Source organism: Molossus molossus, unplaced genomic scaffold (genome assembly GCF_014108415.1).
Source record: "Molossus molossus isolate mMolMol1 unplaced genomic scaffold, mMolMol1.p scaffold_m16_p_4, whole genome shotgun sequence".
Lineage (NCBI taxonomy): Eukaryota > Metazoa > Chordata > Mammalia > Chiroptera > Molossidae > Molossus > Molossus molossus.
Genome location: NW_023425377.1, coordinates 3,038,217 through 3,063,113, shown reverse-complemented (window position 1 = coordinate 3,063,113; position 24,897 = coordinate 3,038,217). Strand labels below are relative to the sequence as shown.

The following is a 24,897-nucleotide window of genomic DNA, read 5'->3' as shown; positions in this document are numbered from 1 at the left end:
TTCTTTGATCTTTTATTTCTCTTTTATATGTTCTTATGCCGTAGTTGGGTTTTTTTTTTTTTTATTGTTCTATTATTTCCTCTTTTATTAGCTTTTTAGTTAAGCATTCATTTAGGTTTTTTTTTTTACTAGTGTTTTCACCATAAGCTTAGAATGCTACTACCTTGCTATATACATGGGTAGAGTTTTGATACTTCCCTCATTCTTTTTTTTAAATCTTCACCTGAGGACATTTTTCCATTTTTGTTCGGATGGAGAGGGAGGGAGGGAGGGAGGAAGGGAGGGAGGGAGGGAGGGAGGGGGAGAGAGAGAGAGAGAGAGAAACATCTACGTGAAAGGGACACATCGAGTGGCTGCCTCCCGTACAACCCCAACCAGGGCCGGGGACAAACTGCAACCGAGGTACGTGCCCTTAGTGGGAACCGGGACCAGAGACCGGGACCACGAGCTGACGCTCTAACTACTGAGCCTAACCAGCCAGGGCTACTTTCCTCATTCTTAATGTTCTTTTTTCTTCTTTCAGACCCTTTGGAACAGATAGTCACCATGTTTAGATATTAGCAAGCACATATGTGTATGTCCGAATTTGAAAATGGCAGAGGGAAATAACAATGAAGAGGTAATTCACTTGAACAACTTTCACTGCCACCAGGGACAAGGTAAGTGTTGGTTCTCACTTTCTTTGTTTTTTCTCTTAGTATTGTAATTATATTTTTATTTATTTATTTAATTTTTTATCCTCACCTGAGGACATTTTTCCATTTTTGTTCAGATAGAGTGGGAGGGAGAGAAAGAGAGAGAAACATCGACGTGAAAGGGACACATAAAGTGGCTGCCTCCCGCAGAGCCCCAACCGGGGCCAGGGACAAACTGCAACCGAGGTACGTGCCCTTAGCGGGAACCAAACCCTTGTCTCTCTGGACTGCGGGCCGATGCTCTAACCACCTAGCAAACTGTCCAGGGCTACAGTTATATCTTCTGTAAAATGAACCTGTTTTGCACCGTGCAGAATCCAGAAACGTTTCATTTTTAGGCCTCAGCATCAGGTGTAAAGGGACTCATCAGAGTAGATTTTTGTGTCAAATGGTGATACCTGATGGCATGACTGAAGTTCAAGCATCTTTCATCACAAGTAGATTGATAAGCTATGAATTAATAGGCTAAAAAGAGCTATGGATGTCTAATCCTTGGATCTTAAGAGATTGGAGTTTGAGAACAGTGGCAGTTCTCTGTTTGAAGGAATGGTGACTGCAAAGGAATACTCCTTCAGATCTAAAAGGACTAAGACTGCTGCTAAAGCATTTACCAGAAGATACTGGTTTACCCTTATAGGGAATTTTAGGACATGCATTCTTTTGTTTTATAGTGTTTTAAATTTGGGGAAAGTCATGAATTCATAAAGGGAAGGAAGCCTGCATTTCTATACCTTCATTCCTAAATGCATATGAAATTTTCTGCTAAATCCTAATTCACATTTATACATCACTAAAAGAAAAAAATTTCATGCTGATGAGTAGGAAAAGATCATTTTTTGCAACTATAAATTTCATGGGAGAGGTTATACTTTTGTTGTTGTTTTTTCCCCATTGGTTATATTTTGTGCCTATGAAGATGACTTTTTTCTAGCAGAGAGTAAATTATATATATTTGGCTTTTAAAGCATTTAAAATTGAGCAAATTTTATTAAGCAAATAAATTGAGGAAAATAAAACTGCTTAAGGTATGTAAATTATGAGTACTACAAAAGAAATAATTGATTTTTTTAAAAAAGATTTCTTTAATAGTATATTCTAACTTGGTAGTGATTATAGCTCTAATTTATTGTGTTTCCGAAAATTTTTAATCTTAGCTATAATTTATATATATAATTTGTATGTATGTCCCAAATTTTCTTGAATATGTATAAATTAATGTTGTAGTTGTTTTTTAATTGAGTCTTAAATATACGTGAACATTTCTTTAAGAACAATAATTTTCTTTAGGGAAATCATTGACTTTGGAGGCGGTATTTTTGTTGTGTTTTCTTTAAAGCTCTAATTGACTTTATTAAGCAGTTTATGAATCAGGGAGCATCCCATCAAGCAACTAGAAGGGTGGTCCCTGGGGGTACGTTTTTCTGTTAGATAAGTTTTATGTATTCTGCACCCATCATGAGGATTTTTTTAGGCATACAGAGTTGTTTGTTTTTATTAGCTGTTTTAATAATTTTTATTACGTCAACCCCTATATGTTTTTTTGTAATTATCTTTATTGAGCTATAATTTACATATAATAAATTCACACATTTTAAGTGTATAGTTCAGTAAGTTTTGAAAAATGAATATACCCATATAACCATCACCTCAGTAATGTTATAGAACATCTCTATCACCCCAGAAGGATTCCTTTATGCCCCTTTGCAATCAGTCTTCACCTCACTCCTGGACTAAGGAAACCCCTGATCTGCCTTTTGCCACAATACAATTTCATATAAATGGAAGCATGTGGTATATTTTCTTTGTGCCTGAATTCTTCTGCCCAACGTCATTAATTTTGAGATTCATCCATGTGTTGCATATATAAGTAATGCAGTCCTTTTTAATTGCTGAATAATATTCACCTAAAATTCTATACCCAGTGAAAATAGGCTTAAAAATGAAGGTAAAATAAAAGTTAAAAGTACAAGAATGAAAAAGTTACATTATGCAAATAGCAGCTTCAAAAAATAGCTGGTGTGTCTATATATTATCAGGTAAAGTAGACACTTGAGCCAGAAGTATTAATAAAGACTACATAATGATAAAAGAGTCAATGCACTGGAAAGATAAAACGATTCAAGTCCCTACACACTTACTAACATGGTATCAAAATACACAAAGCAAAAATTGGCAGAATTAAGGAAAGAAATGAACAAATCCACAAATCATAATGGGAGATTTTAACATGTTTCTTTCAATAACTGGGAGAGAGCAAGCACACACAAAGATTTGTATGAATATAGAATATTGGAAGAGCATCTTCAACAAACTTGACATAGTAGACATGTGTGAAATATACCCAATGTATTTACCAAAATTGATCATATTTTGAGCCATGAAACAAGTTTCAAGTTTCAGAAGATTGAAATCATATAGATTATGTTCCCTAACAACATTGGAATTAAGCCACAAGTCAATTACAGAATATAATTAGAAAATCCCTATATGTGTGGAAAATAAGAATGCACTTCAAAACAACCCATGGTTCAAAGAAATCACAGTGAAAATTTGGAAAATTTTTGAACTGCAGTATAGTGAAAATACAATCTATTGAAGTTTATGAGATGCATCTAATGTCATGTCTTAAAGCAACTTACATGTGCATAAAAAAAAAACAAGCTAAATGTTAAGAAAATTAAAATGCATATATTGGATAAGAAGTAAAGCTGGGAAATTAATCATCTGTACCTGAGCTCTTCACTGCTAGTTGGAGTGTAAATTGGTACAGACAATTTGGAAAGTTGTTTGGCATTGTCTTCTAAAATTGAACATAAGCTTTCCATATATTCCAGCAAAGAACGTACCCAACTGAAATGAGTATACCCAGAGACATGTCTAAGAATGTTCCTAACAGCATTGTCCAGAATAGTTAAGACTGGAACGACCCAAGAATAAATAACTTACGGGTATAGTCATATAGTGAATTACATACAGCAAGAAAACTACTGCAACATGCAGCAACATGGATACATCTTGGACTTGTTATTTGTAAGAAAGCTAGAAACAAACAAATATACTCAAAAATAAGAAAATGAATCTGTGGAGCTAAGAGGCTCCTAAAGTGCTAGAAATGTTGTATTTACTGACCTTAGTGATGATGGTCCCACAGCTATGGACCTTTTGTATTAGTTCATGGAGTTATACACTTGATTCATAGACTTTGTTATAGTGTAATTTAAATACATACATACATATATGTGTGTGTGTGTGTTTATTGATTTTTTTTAGAGAGAGAGGAAGGGGGAGAGAGGTAGAAACATCAATGTGAGAGAGATACATCAGTCAGCTGCCTTCTGCACATCCCCTACTGGGGATTGAGCCCGCAACCCAGGCATGTGCCCTGACTGGGAATCCAACCGGGACTTCTCAATCTGTGGGACGACACACAATCCACTGAACCACACTGGCTAGGCTTAAAGTACATTTTTAAAAACTAATGTGTTTCCCGACTGGTTTGGCTCAGTGGTTGAGCATTGATCCATGCACCAAGAGGTCGCCAGTTCAATTCCCGGTCAGGGCACATGCCCAGGTTTGGGCCTGATCCCCTGTGGGGGGCATTGCAGGAGGCAGCCAATCAATGTTCTGTCTCATCGATGTTTTTATCTCTCTCTTATCTTTCCTCTCTCTCTAAAATCAATAAAGAAAAAATATTTTTAAAAATTAAAAGTTAATGTGTTGTCCAGTTGGTGTGGTTCAGTGGTTGAGCATCAGCCCATGCACCAAGAGGTCGCCAGTTCAATTCCCAGTCAGGGCACATGTCCAAGTTGTGGGCCAAATCTCCAGTGAGGGGCATGCGTGAGGTAACCTTTGATGTTCTCTTTCATCGATGTTTTCATCTTTCTCTCTCCCTTCCTCTCTCTCTAAAATCAATAAAGACCAAAAAAAATTTTTTTAAAGAAACTCTTTAAGAAAGTTAAATTGTTTATGTTAATAAATGCTATATGGGTGTTTGACTAAAACACTGAAATATGTTTATATAAATGATACCTAAAGCTATGTCTAAGGTGAGCATATTTTAATATTTTAAATATTAAACAAAAATTTACTATTTTTTAGTAACATTGTTTTCAGATTTATCAGTTTGAATGGCAGTGTTTTATTCCCTGGGAGGATTAGACATGAGGTGGATGGGAGGCCATGATTTCACTTTTAAGAAGTTGACAGATTTCATCAGCAGATTTTTTCAGCCTAATAGAGTAAGTTGATACTCTTGAGCAAAGTAATTGTCAGATTTTCTCAAGTGATTCCCAAAATGTGTTGGCAAAGATCAGCATGGAAATATTGCTCTTAATGCTTAGGTATGTGTGTCACTTGAGGCGATACCACTAGCCATGAGCTTGGCTTTAGACTTGACCCTTTGCATACCAAAACTGAATTAAAGGACTGAATGTGAGCCCTGCCGGTGTGGCTCACTGGTTGAGCATTGACCCATACACCAAGAAGAAGTCACTGGTTCGATTCCCAGTCAGGCCTCGTGCCCGGTTGTGGGCCAAATCCCTAGTGGGAGGCATGCAGGAGGTGGCCAGTCAATGTTCTCTCTCATCCTCTCTCTATTTCTCTCTCCCTCTCCCTTCCTCTCTCTCTAAAATCAATAAAGAAAAAAGTTTTAGAAAAAAGGACTGAATGTGATTTTGCCTACCTCCTGGCAACAGTGTTTTCTGCCTATTTTTAGACTGGATCAATCTCAGAGATGGACCCATCACCATATCTGACGACTCTGATGAGGAAGGGGTTCCAATGATGGTCACCCCAGCTCCTCAGCAACATGACGAAGAGGATCTGGATGATGATGTAATCTTGACAGAAGTGAGTTTTCTTAAACTTATCATTATGAGGCATTATTCCAAGTTAGTAATCCGATTCTTCAGCCACTCAGTAGTGGGTACTGGGGCCTTGTTGTAGGATAGTCGAGAGCACTGCTTGTGCTACACATGTAGCACAGCCCCCTCCATCCTTACTTTTAGAAGCCATATGTTTTCATGTTTCTGGGCTTAACTTCTCTGCACTGTTGCTTTATCTGACTATTCGTGTACTAGTCTACACTGTTGTAATTACTACAACCTTATAATGTGTCTTAATCTCAGGTAGCTCTCATCTCCCCTTGTTACTCTACATTTTTCAGAATCCTGAATATTTCTCTGTGTGTGTGTGTGTGTGCGCGCGCGTGTATATATATATATATTTTTTGGTCCTCATTCAAGTATATTTTTTCTATTTATCTTCAGATAGAGTGGGAGGGAGGGAGGGAGAGAGAGAGAGAGAGAGAGAAACATTGACGTGAGAGTGACACATCACCTGGTTGCCTCCCACACAACTACCACCAGGGCTGGAATGAACTACAATCGAGGCACATAACCTTAACCGGAATCAAACCCGCAACTCTTTGGTCCGCGGGCCGATGCTCTAACTGCTGAGCCAAACTGGCCAGGGCTTTCTGCTTATATTTTTATATAAATTTTAAGATCTTTTAAAATTTAGATAGATTAACCATAAATCCTATTGTTACAGCACAATTATAATACTGATCCTTTCTAACTAAGATAAAATTTTGTCAATTTAAAAGTCTGGTGGTTCTGCCATGGGCAGTTTTGCTCAGCGGTTAGAGCATCAGCCTGCGGACCAGAGCGGCCCGGGTTCAGCTCCCACTAAGGGCACATACCTTGGTAGCAGTTTGTCCCCGGCCCCGGTTGGGGTTGTGTGGGTGGCAACCACTCGATGTGTCTCTCTCACATTGATGTTTCTCTCATTCTTCCTTTCTCTCTCCCTCCAGCTCTATCTGAAGATAAATGCAAAAAGTGTCCTCAAGTGAGGATAAAAAAAACAAAAAGTCTGGTGGTTCTTATATTAATTTCATACTCAGTCATCTTATTTTTATTGTTTGTAGTAATCTTTTCAGTTGACTTTTATATTTCTTTTTTTTTTTTAATCCTCACCCGAGGACATTTTTTCATTTTGTGTTCAGATAGAATGGGAGGGAAAAAGAGGATGAGAGAGAGAGAGAAACATTGACGTGAAAGGGGCACATCAAGTGGCTGCCACCCGCACAACCAACCAGGGCCAGGGACAAACTGCAACCGAGGTACGTGCCCTTAGCGGAAATCGAACCCGGGTCTTTCTGGACCACAGGCCGATGCTCTAACCAATGAGCCAAACCGGCCAGGGCGACTTTCGTATTTCTTAAGGGATAATAGCTTATTTATCTGCAAGTAATAATACTTACAGTTTCTTCCTTATCAAATTATGTTAAGTGATAACCATCACTTAAGTAATAGTAGTAATGGATTAAGTAAAATAGCCACCGACATAAATGGGAATACTTTAATGTTTCTTTACTAAGTGCGATGGTGGCTTTTTTACTTGAGATAACTTTTTTTTTTTTTTTTAGTGTTTTTCTTTATTTATTTTAGAAAGAGAGGAAGGGAGAGGGAGAGAGATAGAAACATCGATGAGAGAGAACATCGACTGGCCGCCTTTTGCGTGCCCCCCACTGCGAATGGGGCCCACAACCTGGGCATGTGCCCTGACTGGGAATCGAACCGGCACCCTCTTGGTGCATGGGTCGATGCACTAACCACTGAGAACACTGGCCAGGGTGCCTCTCCTAACTTTTGATGGTTACCTTATTTCCATAAAACTGTCTTAAAACATTTATATTAAAGAGATAATTATTTCATTACTTCTTTGTGTCCTTGTTTTTATATTTTGTCATTATTTCATCTCTGCAGTGCTGATTTTCTAGTATGTGTAACTCATTTACCATTTCTTCTTTTTTTTTTTTGGTATATGCCCCTACTGGGAACCGAACCCAGGATTCTCTGGTCCGCAGGCCGATGCTCCAACTGCTGAGCCAAAACGACCAGGGCTTCTTTTTTCTAATAGTTAGGCATCTTTATATAGTTTCTGGGTTAGCTGTTTGTTATTATTACTCAACTTTGAACGCAATTGAAGTTTTCTTACACCAGTTCTTTATAGGCAGTTATGTTGGGAAAGGTCTCAAGCTAGCAGGAATTCTCCTTATGACAGAGAACGTGCAGGGGAGGGTGTTTGTACACATGTGCTTACATTTATTTAGCCTTTACTTTTTTTGTTAATCCTCACCCAAGGATATTTTTTTCACTAATTTTTAGATAGAGTGAAAGGGAGGGAGGGGGAGAGAGAGAGAAACATCGATGTGAGAGAGACATGTTGATTGGTTGCTCCCACACGACCCTTACTGAGGCCAGGGATTGAACCTGCAACCCAGGTACGTGCCCTTGACTGGGAATTGAACTGGAGATCCTTTGGTCCTTGGGCTGATGCTCTCACCATTAAGCCAAACCAGCCAAGGCTAGCCTTTACTTTGTACCACCTGGCAGAGGTGTCCAGTTCAGAGTTCTCTCCATCCTGTGTTTTGATTTTTTTAAAATAGAATCATTCTGTATATTGTTTTGCAACTTTCTTCATTAATGACATTTCTTTGGTGAGCTTTCCATTTCAATACATATAGGCTACTCTTTGGGGCAGGGAAGTTGGAGAGTATTCTGTAGAGCAGATAAACAGTTTACTTAACTATTCTCTCAGGGACAAATTTTAGAATGTCTCCATTTTTTTTCTTTTTATATTACAAGCATTGTGGCAGTGAAATCCTTGTATATGCCCCTTTTAGATATGTAAGGGGGTATAGGTAGGAAAAAAGTGACATTGATAGCCCTTGCCAGTTTGGCTCGGTAGTTGGAGCATTCAGACCCACGGACTGAAGGGTCACAGGTTCGATCCCCAGTCCCAGTTGGGTCATTTGGGAGGCAACCAATCATTGTGTGTCTCAATCATTGATGTTTCTCTCTCTCTCTCTCCCCCTCCCCCCTCCCTTTCCCTCTCCCTCTCTCCCCTGCCCCCCTCCATCCCTTCTACTTACCTAAAAAAAAAAAAAAAAAAAAATCAATGAAAAAATATCCTTGGGTGAGGATTACCCCCAAAAAAAGTGATATTGATAGAGCATAAGAACATACATTGTTTATTTTATTGATTTTTTAAAAAGAGAAATGGAGAGAGAGAGAGAGAAACATTGACGTGAAAGGGACACATCGAGTAGTTGCCACCCGCACGACCAACCAGGGCTGGGGACAAACTGCAACTGAGGTATGTGCCCTTAGTGGGAACCGAACCCGGGTTTCTCGGGACCGCAGGCCGATGCTCTAACCACTGAGCAAAACCGGCCAGGGCTACTTTTATTCTTATAGTGAATATTGTATGATCAAATTTCAGTGTTACGATAAGTGTGAAGAATAGGTTTTGTGGACAAGGGTGTTTTTGTTTCTTTCCTGTCCTATGTAGAAGCTGTATATAAATACATAAGGAGGCATAGACACAGGAAAGAAATTGAATTATTATTAAAATTTCATTTTTTCTTAGACAAGTAAACCTCAGACATCACGACCCAATCTCATCAAACCAGCTGCCCAGTGGCAAGATCTCAAAAGTTTGGGAGAAGAAAGGCCTAAAAAGTCTAGAGCAGCCTTTGAATCAAATAAGAACAACTATTTTGCAGTGTGTAACAGCTCATTGTTTAATTCTGGGGCACAGGATGATTCTGAGGATGACTACAGTGGATTTCTGGATCTTGGACCTCCTGGAGTTTCTGAATTCATTAAACCAAGTGGACAAACAGAAAGAGAACCCAAGCCTGGACCAAGTCATAACCAAGCAGCAAATGATATTGTCAACCTCGGATCAGGGCCAAAAATCTTTATCTGGAGAAAAAGTGACCTTCTTATTCCAGATAGCGATCCTTTGGACACTCAGAACCAGTCATCTGAAGACTCAGAGACAGACCTTTTATCAAACCTCGGAGAATCGACTGCTATCCTAGATGATCAGACCATCGAAGAAGACTGCTGGTTAGACAACCATCCTTACTTCCAGTCTCTAAACCAGCAGCCCCGTGAGATAACAAACCAGGTTGTTCCTCAGGAGCGGCAGCCTGAAGCAGAACTGGGTCCATTGTTCTATCAGCATGAGCCCCTAGGGCTGGCTTTTCCAAGGCCAGCTTTTCCAAGACCAGAACCCCAGCAGGATGGGATTCCAGGCCCCTCTTCTCCTCAGCCTGCCCATCCTCTAGGAGAGCTTGAAGACCAATTAGCAATAGACGATGAAGAGCCAGGCCCAGCCTTTCCACTACAAGGATCTCAGGAGCCCAATTTGGAAAACCTTTGGGGGCAAGAAGCTACTGAGGTAGACCAAGAAGTCATTGCACTATTAGTGAAAGAAACAGTAAGTTTTATTTTATTAAGTAAATAATTGTAGATACTGAATTTTCTTTTATTGCAGAAACATTGTGTGTATGGACTTCCTTTTTCTTTTTTTTTTTATCCTCACCCGAGGACATTTTTCCATTTCTTGTTCAGGTAGAGTGGGAGGGAGAGAGAGGAACAGAGAGAGAGAGAGAAACATCGATGTGAAAGGAACACATCGAGTGGCTGCCACCCACACAACCGACCAGGGCCGGCGACAAACTGCAACCAAGGTACGCACCCTTAGCGGGAACCGAACCCAGGTCTCTCAGGACCGCAGGCCGACGCTCTAACCGCTGAGCCAAACCGGCCAGGGCTGGACTTCCTTTTTCTAAGGGGTATATAGCTACTTTGAAAACATGTAAATTAAATCAGGATTTCTTAATCTGTTTTTAACCCCCCAGCAAGCCCTTTGGGATTCTAGCTGTAGATTATGGATAACCTGGTGCTGTCATAAGAGCAATCCCCCAGTTTTTAAAAAGGCATTGAGTTAATTCCAAAGTCAAACCCTTAAAGCAGGTTTGCCAAATTACCTAGAGCTGCACTGTCCAATGTGGTAGCATAATGTGGCTGTTTAAGTTTAAATGTCTTACAATTAATAAAATTTAAAGTTTTGTTTGCAGTGGCACCAGTCACATTTTATTTTATTTATTTATTTTTTTATCCTCAGCCAAGGACATTTTTCCATTTTTTGTTCAGGTAGAGTGGGAAGGAGAGAGAGGAAGAGAGAGAGGGAGAAACATTGACGTGAAAGGGACACATCAAGTGGCTGCCACCCACACAACCAACCAGGGCCGGGGACAAACTGCAACTGAGGTATGCGCCCTTAGCGGGAACCAAACCCAGGTCTCTCTGGACCACAGGCTGATGCTCTAACCACTGAGCAAAACCGACCAGGGCGGCACCAGTCACATTTTAAGTGCTTGATAGCCACATGGTACTGGACAGCTGACATATTAGAAAGCACACAGTAGAACATTTCCATTGTTGTAAAAGTTCTGTTGGATAACACTGATCTAAAAAGTGGTGCAGAGCCCTGGCCAGGTAGCTCAGTTGGTTAGAGCATCATCGGATACACCAAGGTTGCAGGCTCAATCCCAGTCAGTCAGTCAATGAATGCATAAATAAATGGAACAACAAATTGATGTCTGTTCCTCTCACTCTCACTCTCCCTCTCTCAAAAAAAAACAGTAGTACAAGGCTTTATGTCCTGGCTCCGCTACCCTTTGCTTTTTAATAGTCTCTTAACCCTTTTTCCCCCAGGTTTTTTTTTTTTTCATTTGTCCTGTGCTGCTTGAGGGTAAGCACTAGATTGTGCTTTATTTGTCTTTGGACTCCCTTTGGGCAGAAATGTTCAATATTTATTGAAAGAATGAAGGACATACAAAATGGGAGCAGAGGACCAGATGATCTCGAGGAACCTTTCTACATTCCATATTCTATGTAGACAGATAAATCAGGGCACCTCCTGTGGAATTTTAAGCCAGAAACAAACAGGCTTTATAGCCCTTTTCTAGTTTGTAGTCATTTATATTCTTTTTGACATCTGGTTTGTATTATAATTTGAAACCATTCTAGTGGCTGAAATATAATGATATTTTTATTCCTTTCCAGGAAGCAAGATTTCCAGATGTGGCAACTGGATATATTGAGGAAATAATTCATTTGAAGAATTACTATGATTTGAATGTGTAAGTATACCACCATGTCTTTTTTTTTTTAATTGTAGTAAAATATACAAAACATAAAAATTTATAATTTAACCATTTTTAAGGGTACAATTGCACTGAGCATATTCACATTTTTACACAACCATCACCACCATCCATCTCCAGAGCTTTCTCATCTTCCCAAACTGAAATTCCATATTAATTAAAAAAACAACCTCTCATCCTGGCTTGGCTCAGCAGTTAGAGCGTCGGCCTGTGGACCAAAGAGCCTCAGGTTTGATTTCAGTCAAGGGCACGAACCTCGGTTGTGGTTTGATCCCCAGCCCTGGTTGGGGTTGTGCAGGGGGTCAAGCAATATATGTTTCTCTCCCCCTCCCTCCCTCTGTCCTACTCTTAACCGAAAAGCAATGGAAAAATATCCTCGGGTGAGCATTAAAAAAAAAACAATTTCCCCTCCTCCAGCCCCTGGCACTCATCATTCTACTTTCTATCTCTATGAATTTGACTGCTCTAGGAACCTCATATAAGTGTAATCACACAGTATATGTCCTTCTGTGACTGGCTTGTTTCACTTAGCATTATGTCTTTTTTAATGATCCTGTTAGAAGAGTTCTAAGTTTAGTCAGATGCGGACTCTTTTTTTGTTTGTTTGTTTATCCTCACCTGAGGACATTTTTCCATTTTTTGTTCAGATAAAGTGGGAGGGGGAGAGAGGACGAGAGAGAGAAAAAAATATCGACGTGAAAGGGACACATCGAGTGGCTGCCTCCCACACGACCCCAACCAGGGCTGGGGACGAATCACAACTGAGGTATGTGCCCTTGGCTGGAATGCTCTAACCACTGAGCTAAATTGGCCGGGGTGAAAGTGGATTCTTAATGGTGGCTAATTTTCAGGGCAGCCTTCAGAGATCTCCATGAGCTATAGTGTTTATCACTTTGACCTAGAACAAAGAATTGCCACCAGTGACGGTGGTTTTAAAGGGAGATGTGCTCAGAATTCTTAACTAGGGGTGTTTCCACATGGCCATAATTATAATATGGGAAGAGGGGCTTTCTCCCTCACTGGGCCTCTGGTAATGTGTTTCAGTGGAGAGAGCATGTTGATAGGAAGAGGGAAGCTTAGAGAGAAGAGGCATCTGGGGCTTTTGGAAGTGATAATGAAGAAAAAGGTGTGGAGGTTTGCTGACCAGTCCTGGAGCAAGATGAGGAGGGGGCTTTGCAGTTGGGCCAGTGCTGAGGATCCTCAGGGTTACAGAGAAAGTATGCTTCCCTATTTTTTGGTCCCCAAACACTTGGGTGAGGAGAGGAGCTGGAGGTGAGTACTTTTCCTCTGTTCTCTTCTCGTTGTACCTGTCTTACTTTAGAGGTTCCACTATGGACTCTGAACAGGAGGAACCTGGAAAGAATGGAGTCAAGTGAGAATTATGGATGGGCACCTATGAGCAGGTGGAGTCAGGATCAGAGAAAGAATCTGCAGGATCAGGAAAATAGGGATGGGGGTAGAGGGAGCCCCGCTTGCCCTTTCTTCATACTGAAGTGACTCATGCTGCACACCACCCAGGCTGACCTTGCACTGTGGAATCTTCCCAGGAGCATAGTTTGTTGCCTTATTTGGTTGTTACAGCCTGAAGAGCCTTGCTAGTTAACATTTGTTAAATCTGGGTGTACTACATGTGTGTGTGTTACCTTATTCTCTGTATTCTCACTGGTGCAGTATTTTGTAGTAGTGATAAAGAGATAAGGCTATGGGTTTGGTGTGAAGAGCAAATATGATCTGTTCCTCAGCCTTGCAGTTGGCTAAATAAACTGTCACTCATGTTGCTTATAGGGATTGATATAACCATAGGGTTACAGAAGTATTCATGATTAACAGGAGGACTTTTATATTGTTTACTTATTAATTCTCTTAGGCAAACTATTTTAATTGTGAATGTGAATACACTTTTTTCCTACCCCTTATTTGTTATATAGTTTTTTGACAAATACATACTTTTTTGTTTTGTTTTGTTTGTTTGTTTGTTTTTGGTACGTGCCCCTAGCGGGAACTGAACCCAGGACTCTCTGGTCTGCAGGCTGACGCTCCATCACTGAGCGACAAATACATACTTTTCATCTAAATTCTCCAGTTCTGTAGTTTAACCACTAAGAATTTCAGTGACTTTGTTGCATTGACACTCCACTAATAGAAAAACTTAAGAGGGCTTTGCATTTATCAGTATGTTTATTGATTTTTTTTTTTCCATCCTCACCCGAGGACATTTTTTCATTTTTTGTTCGGATAGAGTGGGAGGGAGAGAGAGAGAGAGAAACATTGATGTAAACGAGATACATCAGGTGGCTGCCACCCACACGACCCAACCAGGGCCAGGGACAAACTGCAACCGAGGTACATGCCCTTAGTAGGAACCGAACCTGGGTCTCTCTGGACCGCAGGACGATGCTCTAACCGCTGAGCCAAACCGACCTGGGCTATTTATTGATTTTTAAACTAGCAAGCAAAAAAATAAAAATTCAGTGTAATTTTCTTTTGTTTGTCTATTTATTTGTTTTGTTTTTCTGATCAGCAAACATTTTGTTGTTGTACTTGATCTTCACCCAAGGATATTTTTTCATTAATTTTTGGGTAGAATAGAAGGGAGGTAGGGGGAGAGAGAAACATTGATATGAGAGAGACATGTTGATTGGCCTCCTCTCACATGGCCTGGACTGGGGCCAGGGATCAAACCTGCAACCCAGGGTTCAATTCTGACTGGGAGTCAAACCTGAGGCCCTTCATTTTTTGGACCTATGCTCTAACTGCTGAGCCAAAATGGCCAGGCTGATCAACAAACATTTTATGTTATGTTATGTTATGTTATGTTATGTTATGTTATGTTATTTGTGTTTTAATCCTCACCAGAGGATATTTTTTTCATTTATCTTCAGACAGAGTGGGAAGTGGGGGTTGGGGGAGAAAACATTGATATGAGGGAGACACATCAACTGGCTGCCTCCACAACCCCAACCAAGGCCGGGGAGTGAACTGCAACCGAGGTATGAGCCCTTGACCAGAATCGAACCTGCAACTCTTTGGTCCACGGGCCAACGCTCTAACTGCTGAGCCAGATTGGCCAGAGCGATCAACAAACATTTTAATTCCTTGATAGGTCAATTGTAATTTGTAACTGCGGATTTCATTTTTCAAACGTTGTGTTTGAATCAGTGCGCAGGTATGGGATTTGGAAGCAATGTGAATATAACATCATTTGTTTTTGCAGACTTTGTAATTTTCTCCTGGAAAATCCAGATTATCCAAAGAGAGAAGATCGAATCATTATCAACCCCAGTAGCAGCCTGCTTGCTAGCCAGGATGAGACAAAGGCAAGTATCATGCTCTTGTTTTGCAGTCTCTACCTGGAAATGCTTTGCTTTTTTCCATCATCTTTATGGGAAAAAAGTGCCTTGTCAGGACACATTTTTAAAGATTAGCCAGGATCCCCGGCCGATTTGGCTCAGTGGTTGGAGCGTTAGCCTGCAGACCAGAGAGTCCCAGGTTCAGTTCCCGCTAGGGGCACATACCAAAAAAAAAGAATAAGATTAAAGATTAGCCAGGAAAATAGGATTTCAGGATATATTTATACTTTAGTGGGATTTCCCAGTGTGAGCCACTTTGAATTCTGTATTTAACTTTTTTTATTGTAAATCTCTTTTCCCTTTTTCACAAAAAAATAAACAAATTCTCCATATCTTTAATTCAAAGTAAGTTCCTAAAATGAAACAAGCATTGGCCAGGACTTTTTGTATCATCTCAGTAATTTTTTTTAACATTGAAAATTAAAAACATGAAAAAATTTAAATATGTAGTAATGTTGAAAGATTTTATGTTGATCACCTATATACCCAGCAGCAGTACTGTTAAAAGTTAACATTTTACTTTGTCATGTGTCTATCCCTCTGTCCATCAGCATCTCTCTCTTATGTTTCATTTTATTATAATGCATTTAAAAGTAAATTGCCCTCGCTGGTTTGGCTCAGTGGTTGGAGCATTGGCCCGCAGACCAAAGAGTGGCGGGTTCTATTCTAGTCAAGGGCATGTACCTTGGTTGTGGTTCAGTCCCTGGCCGGGGTCATGCAGGAGGCAGCCAGTCGATGTGTTTCTCTCACATCGATGTTTCTCTCTCTCTCTTTCCCTCTCTTTCTCTTCCTCCCACTCTATCTGAAGATAAATGGAAAAATATTCTTGAGTGAGGATTTATTTTTTTTAAAAGTAAGTTGCAAAAACATCAGTATAGTGCCCCAAACATACTTCAGCCTGTAGATCATTGCCTAGTTCAGTATCTGTTCATAGTTTTGTTTGTTTTACCCTCACCCAACGATGTTTATTGATTTTGGGGGGAGGGGGAATCATTGATGTGGGAGGGAAACATCAATCAGTTGCTTCCCACACACGCCCCTAATGGTGATTGAACTCGAAACCCAAGCACATGCCCTGACCAGAAATTGAACTCATAACCTTTTGTTGTGTGGGGTGACACTATAACCAACTGAACCACTCAGCCAGGACTATTTATAGTTTCCATGTAAGATTTACATACAATGCATACACCTGTGTAACCAAATCCTGTATCAAAACATAAACAGTTTGATTTTTTTTAATCCTTACCTGAGGATATTTTCCTATTTATCTTCAGATGGAGTGGGAAGGAGGGAGAGAGAGGGAGAGGGAGAGAAACATGGACATGAGAGGGACACATTGTCTGGTTGCCTCCCACATGACCCTGACCATGGCTAGGGACCGAACTGCCATTGAGGTATGTGCCCTTGACCGGAATCAAACCCATGACTCTTTGGTCTGTGGGCCAGTGCTCTAACCACTGAGCAAAACCGGCCAGGGCAACAGTTTGATTTTTTAAATCTTAATCATTACGACCCTGGCTGGGTGACTCAATTGGTTGGGGCATTGTCCTGCACACTAAAAGGGTCGTGGGTTCAATTCCCGGTGAGGGCATATACCTAGGTTGCAGGTTCAATCCCCAGTCGAGGTGCATATGGGAGGCAACCAGTCAATGTTTCTCACATTGATGTTTCTCTCTCTCTTTCCCTTTGTTTCTCTCTCCGCTTCCTGTCTCTCTAAAATCAATAACCATTTCCTCAGGTGAGGATTTTTTAAAAAATCTTAATCATTATCTTCATTTGTGTTCCAAACGAGCATTTAGGGTAAGTGGTGAAGGAAAATATAGTTCAGAACTGCCTCATTGGGTCTGTGGCTCCATCCTTTTATTCCCCACAAATTTTTTGACTTATCTCTTTTACATATTTTGTAGCAGGAAAATTTAATTTTTCTAAACATTTTGTGGAAAGATGGCTGAATGATTGGGTTCAAATCCCCAGCTGTACCTTTTCACTAGGTCTGAGTGGTTAAACTAGTCTCCAGACTCCAGACAGCCATTTAATCTCTCTGAATCACCATTTTTACATCTCTGTTCAGGGCTGGTAATCTCCTTATGAGTAATTTTGAGTGAGATTATTATATTCTTTAGTAAGTAGTCTTTCAAATGATTTCACTCTGGCCTCTAATGTTGTGCCTCTCTCGTTTCAGTTGCCTAAGATAGACTTTTTTGACTATTCTAAATTGGCTCCTCTTGACCAGCGCTGCTTCATCCAAGCTGCTGACCTCCTGATGGCCGACTTTAAAATGCTCAGCAGTCAGGACATCAAGTGGGCCCTGCATGAGCTCAAAGGACACTATGCAATCACCCGAAAGGTGCTCTACTTGGTCTTCCTGGTGGGGTCATACCTCTTGACTACTTCTTCTTGTGATAACAGAGTGAAGAGTTCAGCTTGCGGAAATTGGGATGGTTTATGATGGCTAAGGAATTTGTCAGGGTGAAGATAAATAGAGGTATCTGCCGATCAGGAAGAACTGAATGAAAAGAAATAATGTATTAGAAGCAGGAAAGTTCTGGCTTAACGATAAAGACATGGAGGGTAATGAATTTTATTGTGGAATACAGGATGACTAGAGTATGAAAGATGAGTTCCAGCACTGCTCCTCTCTGATGTGCTTTTTGGCTTACGGCAGGCTGTACAGTCCTGCCCCAGGTAGCTCAGTGATCAGGTCCATGAGGCAGGGTCTGTGAAGAGCCCAGGAACGCAGCACTGCCGGGTGAGTGGTGGTCTGCCTCAGTGGGCAGCTGCCGAAAGCTCCCACTCCCACCTCCCTCCAGGGTCCTAGATAAGACTCCATTCGAGGGCCTCTGTTTCAAGACTTAGAAGAGTGCTGATCACTAGTGGGTAATGCAGACATGCCTCATTAGTGATGTCCACTGCACAGTGCCTCTTTCATGGTGGTCAGACAGGATAAAAGAGCACCAACATGTCTTTGGCTTTTTCTTCTTTCTCTCTTCTACCACTGTGAAATCCATTTCTCCTGCTAAAGTTCTTACAGTATACTGTTTTCCAAAGAACAAACAAACATGGAGTTATTTTAATAGTTAAAGCACCTACTGTGTCTTAACCTGAAAGATAATGAACCCCAGATGAATGTGAACTCATGCTAAGTCTAAGATCCTTCTACCTTTAGGTTGCCAAGAAGATCCAAGCAACTGTCAACTCCTGATTACAGGTTAATTTTAGGTAAAGTTACTCTGAAAGGAATATAGAGTTAGTGGTTTCTATTTCTGAATCACATTCCCAGGTTAGCTAACTAGGGAATACTTGTACTGTCACTGAAAAGTGAAGGAGCTTTCCCCAAAAAATAGTAACTGCAAAAAAGCTGGGACTCTTTTATCTTGAGGCCCTGCCTGGTATTCTGCTGCAGTGGTGCCTTACACCTTTTCTGAGCTCCCAGGGACCCCAGAGAAGTGAAAGCAGAAGACATTTCCTATGGTCTGGGGGTGAGTGGGTCCTTATTAGTAATGTCCCTGCCAAAGGTTTGATCATCCCATGGCTCACTCATTATTTGGGTGGGAGGTTGTAGCGTTTTGTGACTCAGTTTCCCTCATTTATACCCTCCTTACCCCTTTCCTTATATTTTTGGCCCTTTGTATCTTTTATGGTCTCTGCTTGTTTTGGTGAGTAGTTTGAAATTTTACATGCTATTTGAATGAAAGCAGGGCGTTTAAGGGAAAGTAGCGTTAGCTAGAATCTGGTTTGTTCAGTTAAAACTTAGAATTTCTCTCTGCAGTGTGCACATGGTGCACAAGAGTTCTGCCCTATAGAAAGTGACACTCATGTAGACAGGAATGTAGAAGGCACACCCAGAGACGTTTTGTAATTATAGCAATAACACATCTTTTCTGTACGTGCTGCTCCTCAAATATGACGATAGTTTAGGGCAAAAATGTTCACTGTGAAGACAGTCACATTTCCCTGGATTTTTTTTTTCACTTTTTATTATAAACATCAAACACATATTTTAAAAGAAATTATAATAAGTCCACCCCTACCATCACTCAGCTTCAGTAATTATCAACTACTGCCCAGTGTTGTTTCATCCCCCCACTACCTCCCTCCCAAACTGTTTTGAAGCAGATTCCAAGAATTATTTCATTTTCTCTTCAGTCTATAAGTTCTCACTTTCCCTTCCCCAGGCTCAAGTCTCTATCCATCTATTCCTCAGCTTTTATGTCATCAAATGCCCATTATAGTGTTGTTTTTTAATTCTTTTCCCCCACTTTTTGTTCAGATAGAGTGGGAGGGAGGAAGGGAAAGAAACATCGACGTGAAAGGGACACATCGAGTGGCTGCCACCCGCATGACCAACCAGGGCCGGGGACAAACTGCAACCAAGTTACATGCCCTTAGTGGGAACCAAACCCGGGCATCTCTGGACTGCAGGCCAACGCTCTAACCGCTGAGCCAAACCGGCCAGGACCTGAGTTTTCTTCACATAAAATTTAGTCTTATAGCTGAGTACAGACATGTGACTTTAAGATCAGTGCCTAAAGGTTGGTAGGGAACCCCTGAGGTAGTGGAAATCCCAGGAAAAAGAAACAAAGCAAGGAAGGAGTTACTGCAGCCATAGAGGATGTTGATGGAAGTAGAAAGGTAGCAAGATGAGTGTTGCCATTGGCTAGCTCCTGGTGGGGTTTCGCTGAACCTGTGAGCACATGGGGATGTCAAAGAGGGAGCTTTAGATCTGAGCTGACCTGAGTTCAAGTTCTAGCTTTAATGATGATTTGACTGGGGGTAAGTTCATTCTCTCTAAGCCTTGGTTCCCTCTGCTGTAAGATAAAGAACACTTCCCTCCGAGGATCACTGTGAGAATTGAATGAGATAAGGAGTAGGAAGGGCCATGTGTAGTACTAAGCTCCCAGGAGGTATATGTAGCAAATGGTAAATCCCTTCTAATTCCCAAACCTAGGATCTTGAAAAGGAAGGGGTAGGAAGTAGATTAAGGTAAGAGGTGATTCTTCCCTCTTCTGTACTAAAATACTTTTTCTCTTGTTGTCCTACCTTCTACAGCTCTCTCTAAAATAAACAGACCGGAATCATTAGCAACATCCTATAACACATACACATCCCTATTACCTTTTATTCAACAAATGAGTATTAAATACAAACTATGCAAGTGGCTGAGGATACACCCTGAGCCATGGTAACATTCTGTCTTCTAACATTCTAACATGTCTTCTAACGTGGTAACATTCTGTCATAGTCCAGTGGAGGATATAACATGAACCAGCATCAAACAAATAAGTATATAATTTCAACCATGATAAGTATTTTGAAAGGAAAATACAAGGTGTTTGGAAGGAGTGTAATAGGAGGACCAAAGGGGAACTACGAGGCTTTAGGAGGGCCTCCCTGGGCAAGTGACATTTAATCACAAACCTAAGTGTTATTTAAGTAGGGGTTCTGTAAGGGGTTATGAAAGATGATGGTATAATTTCCTGGGATGAAGAAAACTGTAGGAGAGCTAATTTGGAGGGAAAGGATCATGAATTCAGTCTGGGAAACATTGAATGACCAGCAAGTAAAACTAATTCATTGGGTGGTTGAATAGACACAAAAGGTGAGAAGTAGGAACTAGAGAGAGGATTTTGAGAGTCATCAGCAAATGGAAGGGGTAATCTCCCAGCTTGGATGAGGTACCTAAAGCCTATCAGGTAAGAAGGGACAAAGGCTGCCTTGAGGACTTCCACATGTAAAGACCGAGGAGAGGAGAATGGTAGAGGAAGAGCAGGCAGGGAGGAAGCAGAAGTCAGGAGAGTGAATGGTCAACTTTATCAATACTGAGAGATCAAGTAAGACAAGGACTAAAAACCAGGTGTTTAGCCCTGGCTGGTTTGGCTCAGTGGTAGAGCATCAGCCCTCGGACCAATGTGTCCCAGCTTCAGTGCCAACCAAGGGTACCTCGGTTGCGGTTCATCCCCGACCCTGGTTGGGGTCGTGTGGGAGGCAACCAGTCGCTATGTCTCATGTTGATGTTTCTCTCTCTCTCCCTGTCTCTACCTGAAGATAAATGGAAAAATATTCTCAGGTGAGGATAATAAATAAATTTAAAAAATAAAAGCCAGGTGTTCACCCTGCTGAATGTGGCTCAGTGCCTGAGTGTCGTTCCATGGATTGAGAGGTCCCAGTTAGATTCCTGGTTGGAGCACATGCCTGGGTTGCGGGCTTGATCCCCAGTGTTGGGCATGCAGGAGGCAGCCAATTGATATTTCACGTTGATGTTTCTGTCTCTCTAAAAAATCAATAAAAACATTTTAAAAGCCCTGACCGGTTTGGCTCAGCGGTTAGAGCGTCTGCCTGCGATCTGGAGAGACCCGGGTTCGGTTCCCACTAAGGGCACGTACTTCGGTTGCAGTTTGTCCCTGGCCCTGGTTGGTCGTGCGGGTGGCAGCCACTCGATGTGTCCCTTTCACGTCGATGTTTCTCTCTCTCTCTCCCTCCCACTCTATCTGTACATAAAATGGAAAAATGCCCTCGGGTGAGGATAAAAAAAAAAAAAAACATTTTAAAAAACCAAAAGGTGTTCAGGTTAGCCCTGTGTTATGAAGTAGATTCGCAAGTAGATAGGTGGGGTTCGGTGCTAGTTTAGAAGATGTTGGAAAGTTCATGGGAGGTGAGGTGATAAAACAACATACAGACAGTTCCTCTGATAAGTTTGGCTAAAAAGGAGGAAGAAGAAAGGGGGGCTGGTAGCTGAAAGGGGAAGGAGGCCAAGGGAGGAAGGGTTTTCTTTTTTTAAGATGGCAAAGACTTGAGCACATTTAAATGCTTATTGGAAAGATCTAAAAAAAGGGAGAAGTGGAAAGGTGTAGAAGAAAAGGGATTATCACTGGCATAAGAACTTTGTGCTCTGGGACAAAGGTGAAAGCAGTGAGGAATGTGCGGGGAGTGGAACAGGAGTGTTGGCAAGAGAAACACCATGTAGGTAATGCCTGTGAAGTACAACTCACTAAACATTTGTTTTGTGATTTAACCTGTAAATTATTCAAGGTCAGTTTGAGCAGTTTCTGTTTTCTTCCGTTGCCTTTTGTCAGCAAGCATTTTGGTTCTGCCATTGTAGCAGTTTATGAAAGAGAAAACAAAAATAGTTAAATGCTACCTGTTTATTTTGCCTCTACCTATTTCTGTAAGCCATGCAGGGGAGATAGCTGAAACTGAGTCAAAATGAGATTTGGAAATTGCCCATGTTTTACATATTCTTGTGTCAGATCTATAGAGGTAACCTTTCTCTTTCTCAATTTTTAGGCCTTTTCTGATGCCATTAAAAAGTGGCAGGAGCTATCACCAGAAACCAGTGGAAAAAGAAAAAAGAGAAAAGAAATGAATCAGTATTCTTACATAGATTTCAAGTTTGAACAAGGTAATGGCAAACTGTATAAATCTACTGTGCAGAACTATCCCCTTCCCACACATTTGGAAGGGGTGCCATGGTACAGCTACTTAGGGAATGTCCTCCAGATGAGTCCAAGGAGTGACCCTGATATGGACTGCTTGGACCAGCATATCAATATTTTTTAGAAAGTGGCTACAGTTGTCATCTTCCTTCTTTCTACTTAGGAGATACCATGACAGGGAAATTTAATGCAATGCTAGAGAATTCACTCATGGAAAAGTGTTTGCAGCACCCTTAAGCTTGGGAGAAAACTGGCCTTGGATGTTTGATGAGAATTAGCTTTATCACTAGTAAAAACTGTCTCTAGACTAGAGACTGATTGCTTACTGCTGAGGGGTCACTTATACACCGGAGGGTGTCTTCTCATGAAACAAAACAAACAACTCTGAAGTAGCCACTTGTTTATAAAATTTTTTTATTATTATTGATGAAATAACTGCTGAAAGCTCTTCCAGTCAGGTCTAATCTCCCCCAAAAGGTAAACTTGTTGAATTTTACAACAAATTTTATCTGCGTTGCTTATGTCCAAGAAAATCTTTTAGGTTCGATTCCCTGTCAGGGCACATACCTAGGGTTTCAGGTTTGATCCAGGCTGGTCCGTGGAGCAGTGCTGTCCTGACTTGACATTCTCACAAGTCTGTGGCAGACTGAGAAAGTAGGGACAGTGTGTAAGTGGTTTTTTCATTCAACTAAATGTGTTCACACTTTAGGCATCCCTAATGCACAATCATTTTATATTTATTTCTGACTTCCAGTAGTAGAGAAAGGAAAGTACCACACTGTAGGATGATCCACTCCCTTGTTGGACATCTCTGTCTTTTTTTTTTTTTATCCTCACCCAAGGACATTTTTTTCATCTTTTGTTCAGATAGAGTGGGAGGGAGAGAGAGAGAAACATCGATGTGAAAGGGACACATCAAGTGGCTGCCACCTGCACGACCCAACCAGGACCAGGGACAAACTGCAACCGAGGTACATGCCCTTAGAGGGAACCGAACCTGGGTCTCTCTGGACCGCAGGCCGATGCTCTAACTGTTGAGCCAAACCAGCCAGGGCAACATCTCTGTCTTTTAAAAAATTCTTTTTTAATCAAGTCAAAAGGTTACCTTCCTGAAATGTCCTGCCATGGTTGTAGCTCTTGTCTCTGAAAAGACTTGGAATCTGTCTATTGCCACCATCTTTCTGATTTTTTCTTCTCTGTGTGCCCTTCACTGATTTGTCAGTATCTCTTTGAAAGTTTGGGTGTACCAGGCTAGACAAAGTACTCCAAATAAGGTCTGCTGCCTAAAGACAACAACTGGGATTTAGATTCTGTACTTAAGTCTGTACAGACTAAGAATGTTAGCTTTGTAAAATCAAATATGTCCTACCTTTGGCTCACATTAAGCCCTGGTCTGTTCACCCAACTTGCTTTTTTTTTTTTATCATCCTCACCTGAGGACATTTTTCCATTCTTTGTTCAGATAGAGTGGGATGGAGAGAGAGGAACAGAGAGAGAGAGAAACATCGATGTGAAAGGGACACATCGAGTGGTCGCCACCTGCACAACCAACCAGGGCCGGGGACAAACTGCAACCGAGGTACGTGCCCTTAGCGGGAACCAAACCTGGGTCTCTCCGGACCGCAGGCCGATGCTCTAACCGCTGAGCCAGACCAGCCAGGGCCCAACTTGCTTTTAAGTCACTAATCTTTCTCAGTTTTGATGCAGCTTATATTTTTTCCTGTTAACTTCATCTTCCTAGTTTTAGCCCATTGTTTCAGGTATACTCTTTTTAATTTTAGATTCTGGTTCTTATACTACACTTAATAGATCATTGTTAAGGACACTGGAAGTTAGAAAATATACTTGATTTACATTAGTAGTTTAATATTTATGACTTACAGATACACATATCATTTTTTAAAATTCTTGCCTGAGGATATATATATATATATATTTTTTTTTAATCCTCATCCGAGGACATTTTTCCATTTTTTGTACAGACAGAGTGGGAGGGAGAGAGAGGAAGAGAGAGAGAGGGTAACATCGATGTGAAAGGGACACATCGAGTGGTCGCCACCTGCACGACCAACCAGGGCCGGGGACAAACTGCAACCGAGGTACATGCCCTTAGCGGGAACCGAACCCGGGTCTCTCCGGACCGCAGGCGGACGCTCTAACCGCTGAGCCAAACCGGCCAGGGCTGAGGATATATTTTTATTGATTTGAGAGAGAGAGGAAGGGAGAGGGAGAAACATCGATATGAGAGAGAAACACTATTGGTTGCCTCTCACATGCACCCTGACCGTGGATCAAACCTGAAACCTTAGGTATGTGCCCTGACAGGGAATCGAACCGGTGACCTTTTGGTGCACGGGACAGTGTTCAACCAACTGAACCACACTGCTCCC

The 24,897-nt window shown here is 41.2% G+C and overlaps 1 protein-coding gene across 1 annotated transcript in view; it reads left to right on the top strand.

The window, feature by feature from the left end:
• RNF216 (ring finger protein 216) overlaps positions 1 to 24,897 on the top strand; it is a 129,016-nt gene that overhangs the window by 9,955 nt on the left and 94,164 nt on the right. Inside the window, exons 3-9 of the mRNA XM_036281962.1 lie at positions 524 to 659; positions 5,410 to 5,543; positions 9,300 to 9,986; positions 11,621 to 11,697; positions 14,936 to 15,038; positions 17,257 to 17,421; positions 22,359 to 22,473. Of these exons, the coding sequence (XP_036137855.1) occupies positions 593 to 659; positions 5,410 to 5,543; positions 9,300 to 9,986; positions 11,621 to 11,697; positions 14,936 to 15,038; positions 17,257 to 17,421; positions 22,359 to 22,473 (1,348 nt within the window). The 5' untranslated portion in view covers positions 524 to 592. The remainder of the gene's footprint in view (positions 1 to 523; positions 660 to 5,409; positions 5,544 to 9,299; positions 9,987 to 11,620; positions 11,698 to 14,935; positions 15,039 to 17,256; positions 17,422 to 22,358; positions 22,474 to 24,897) is intronic.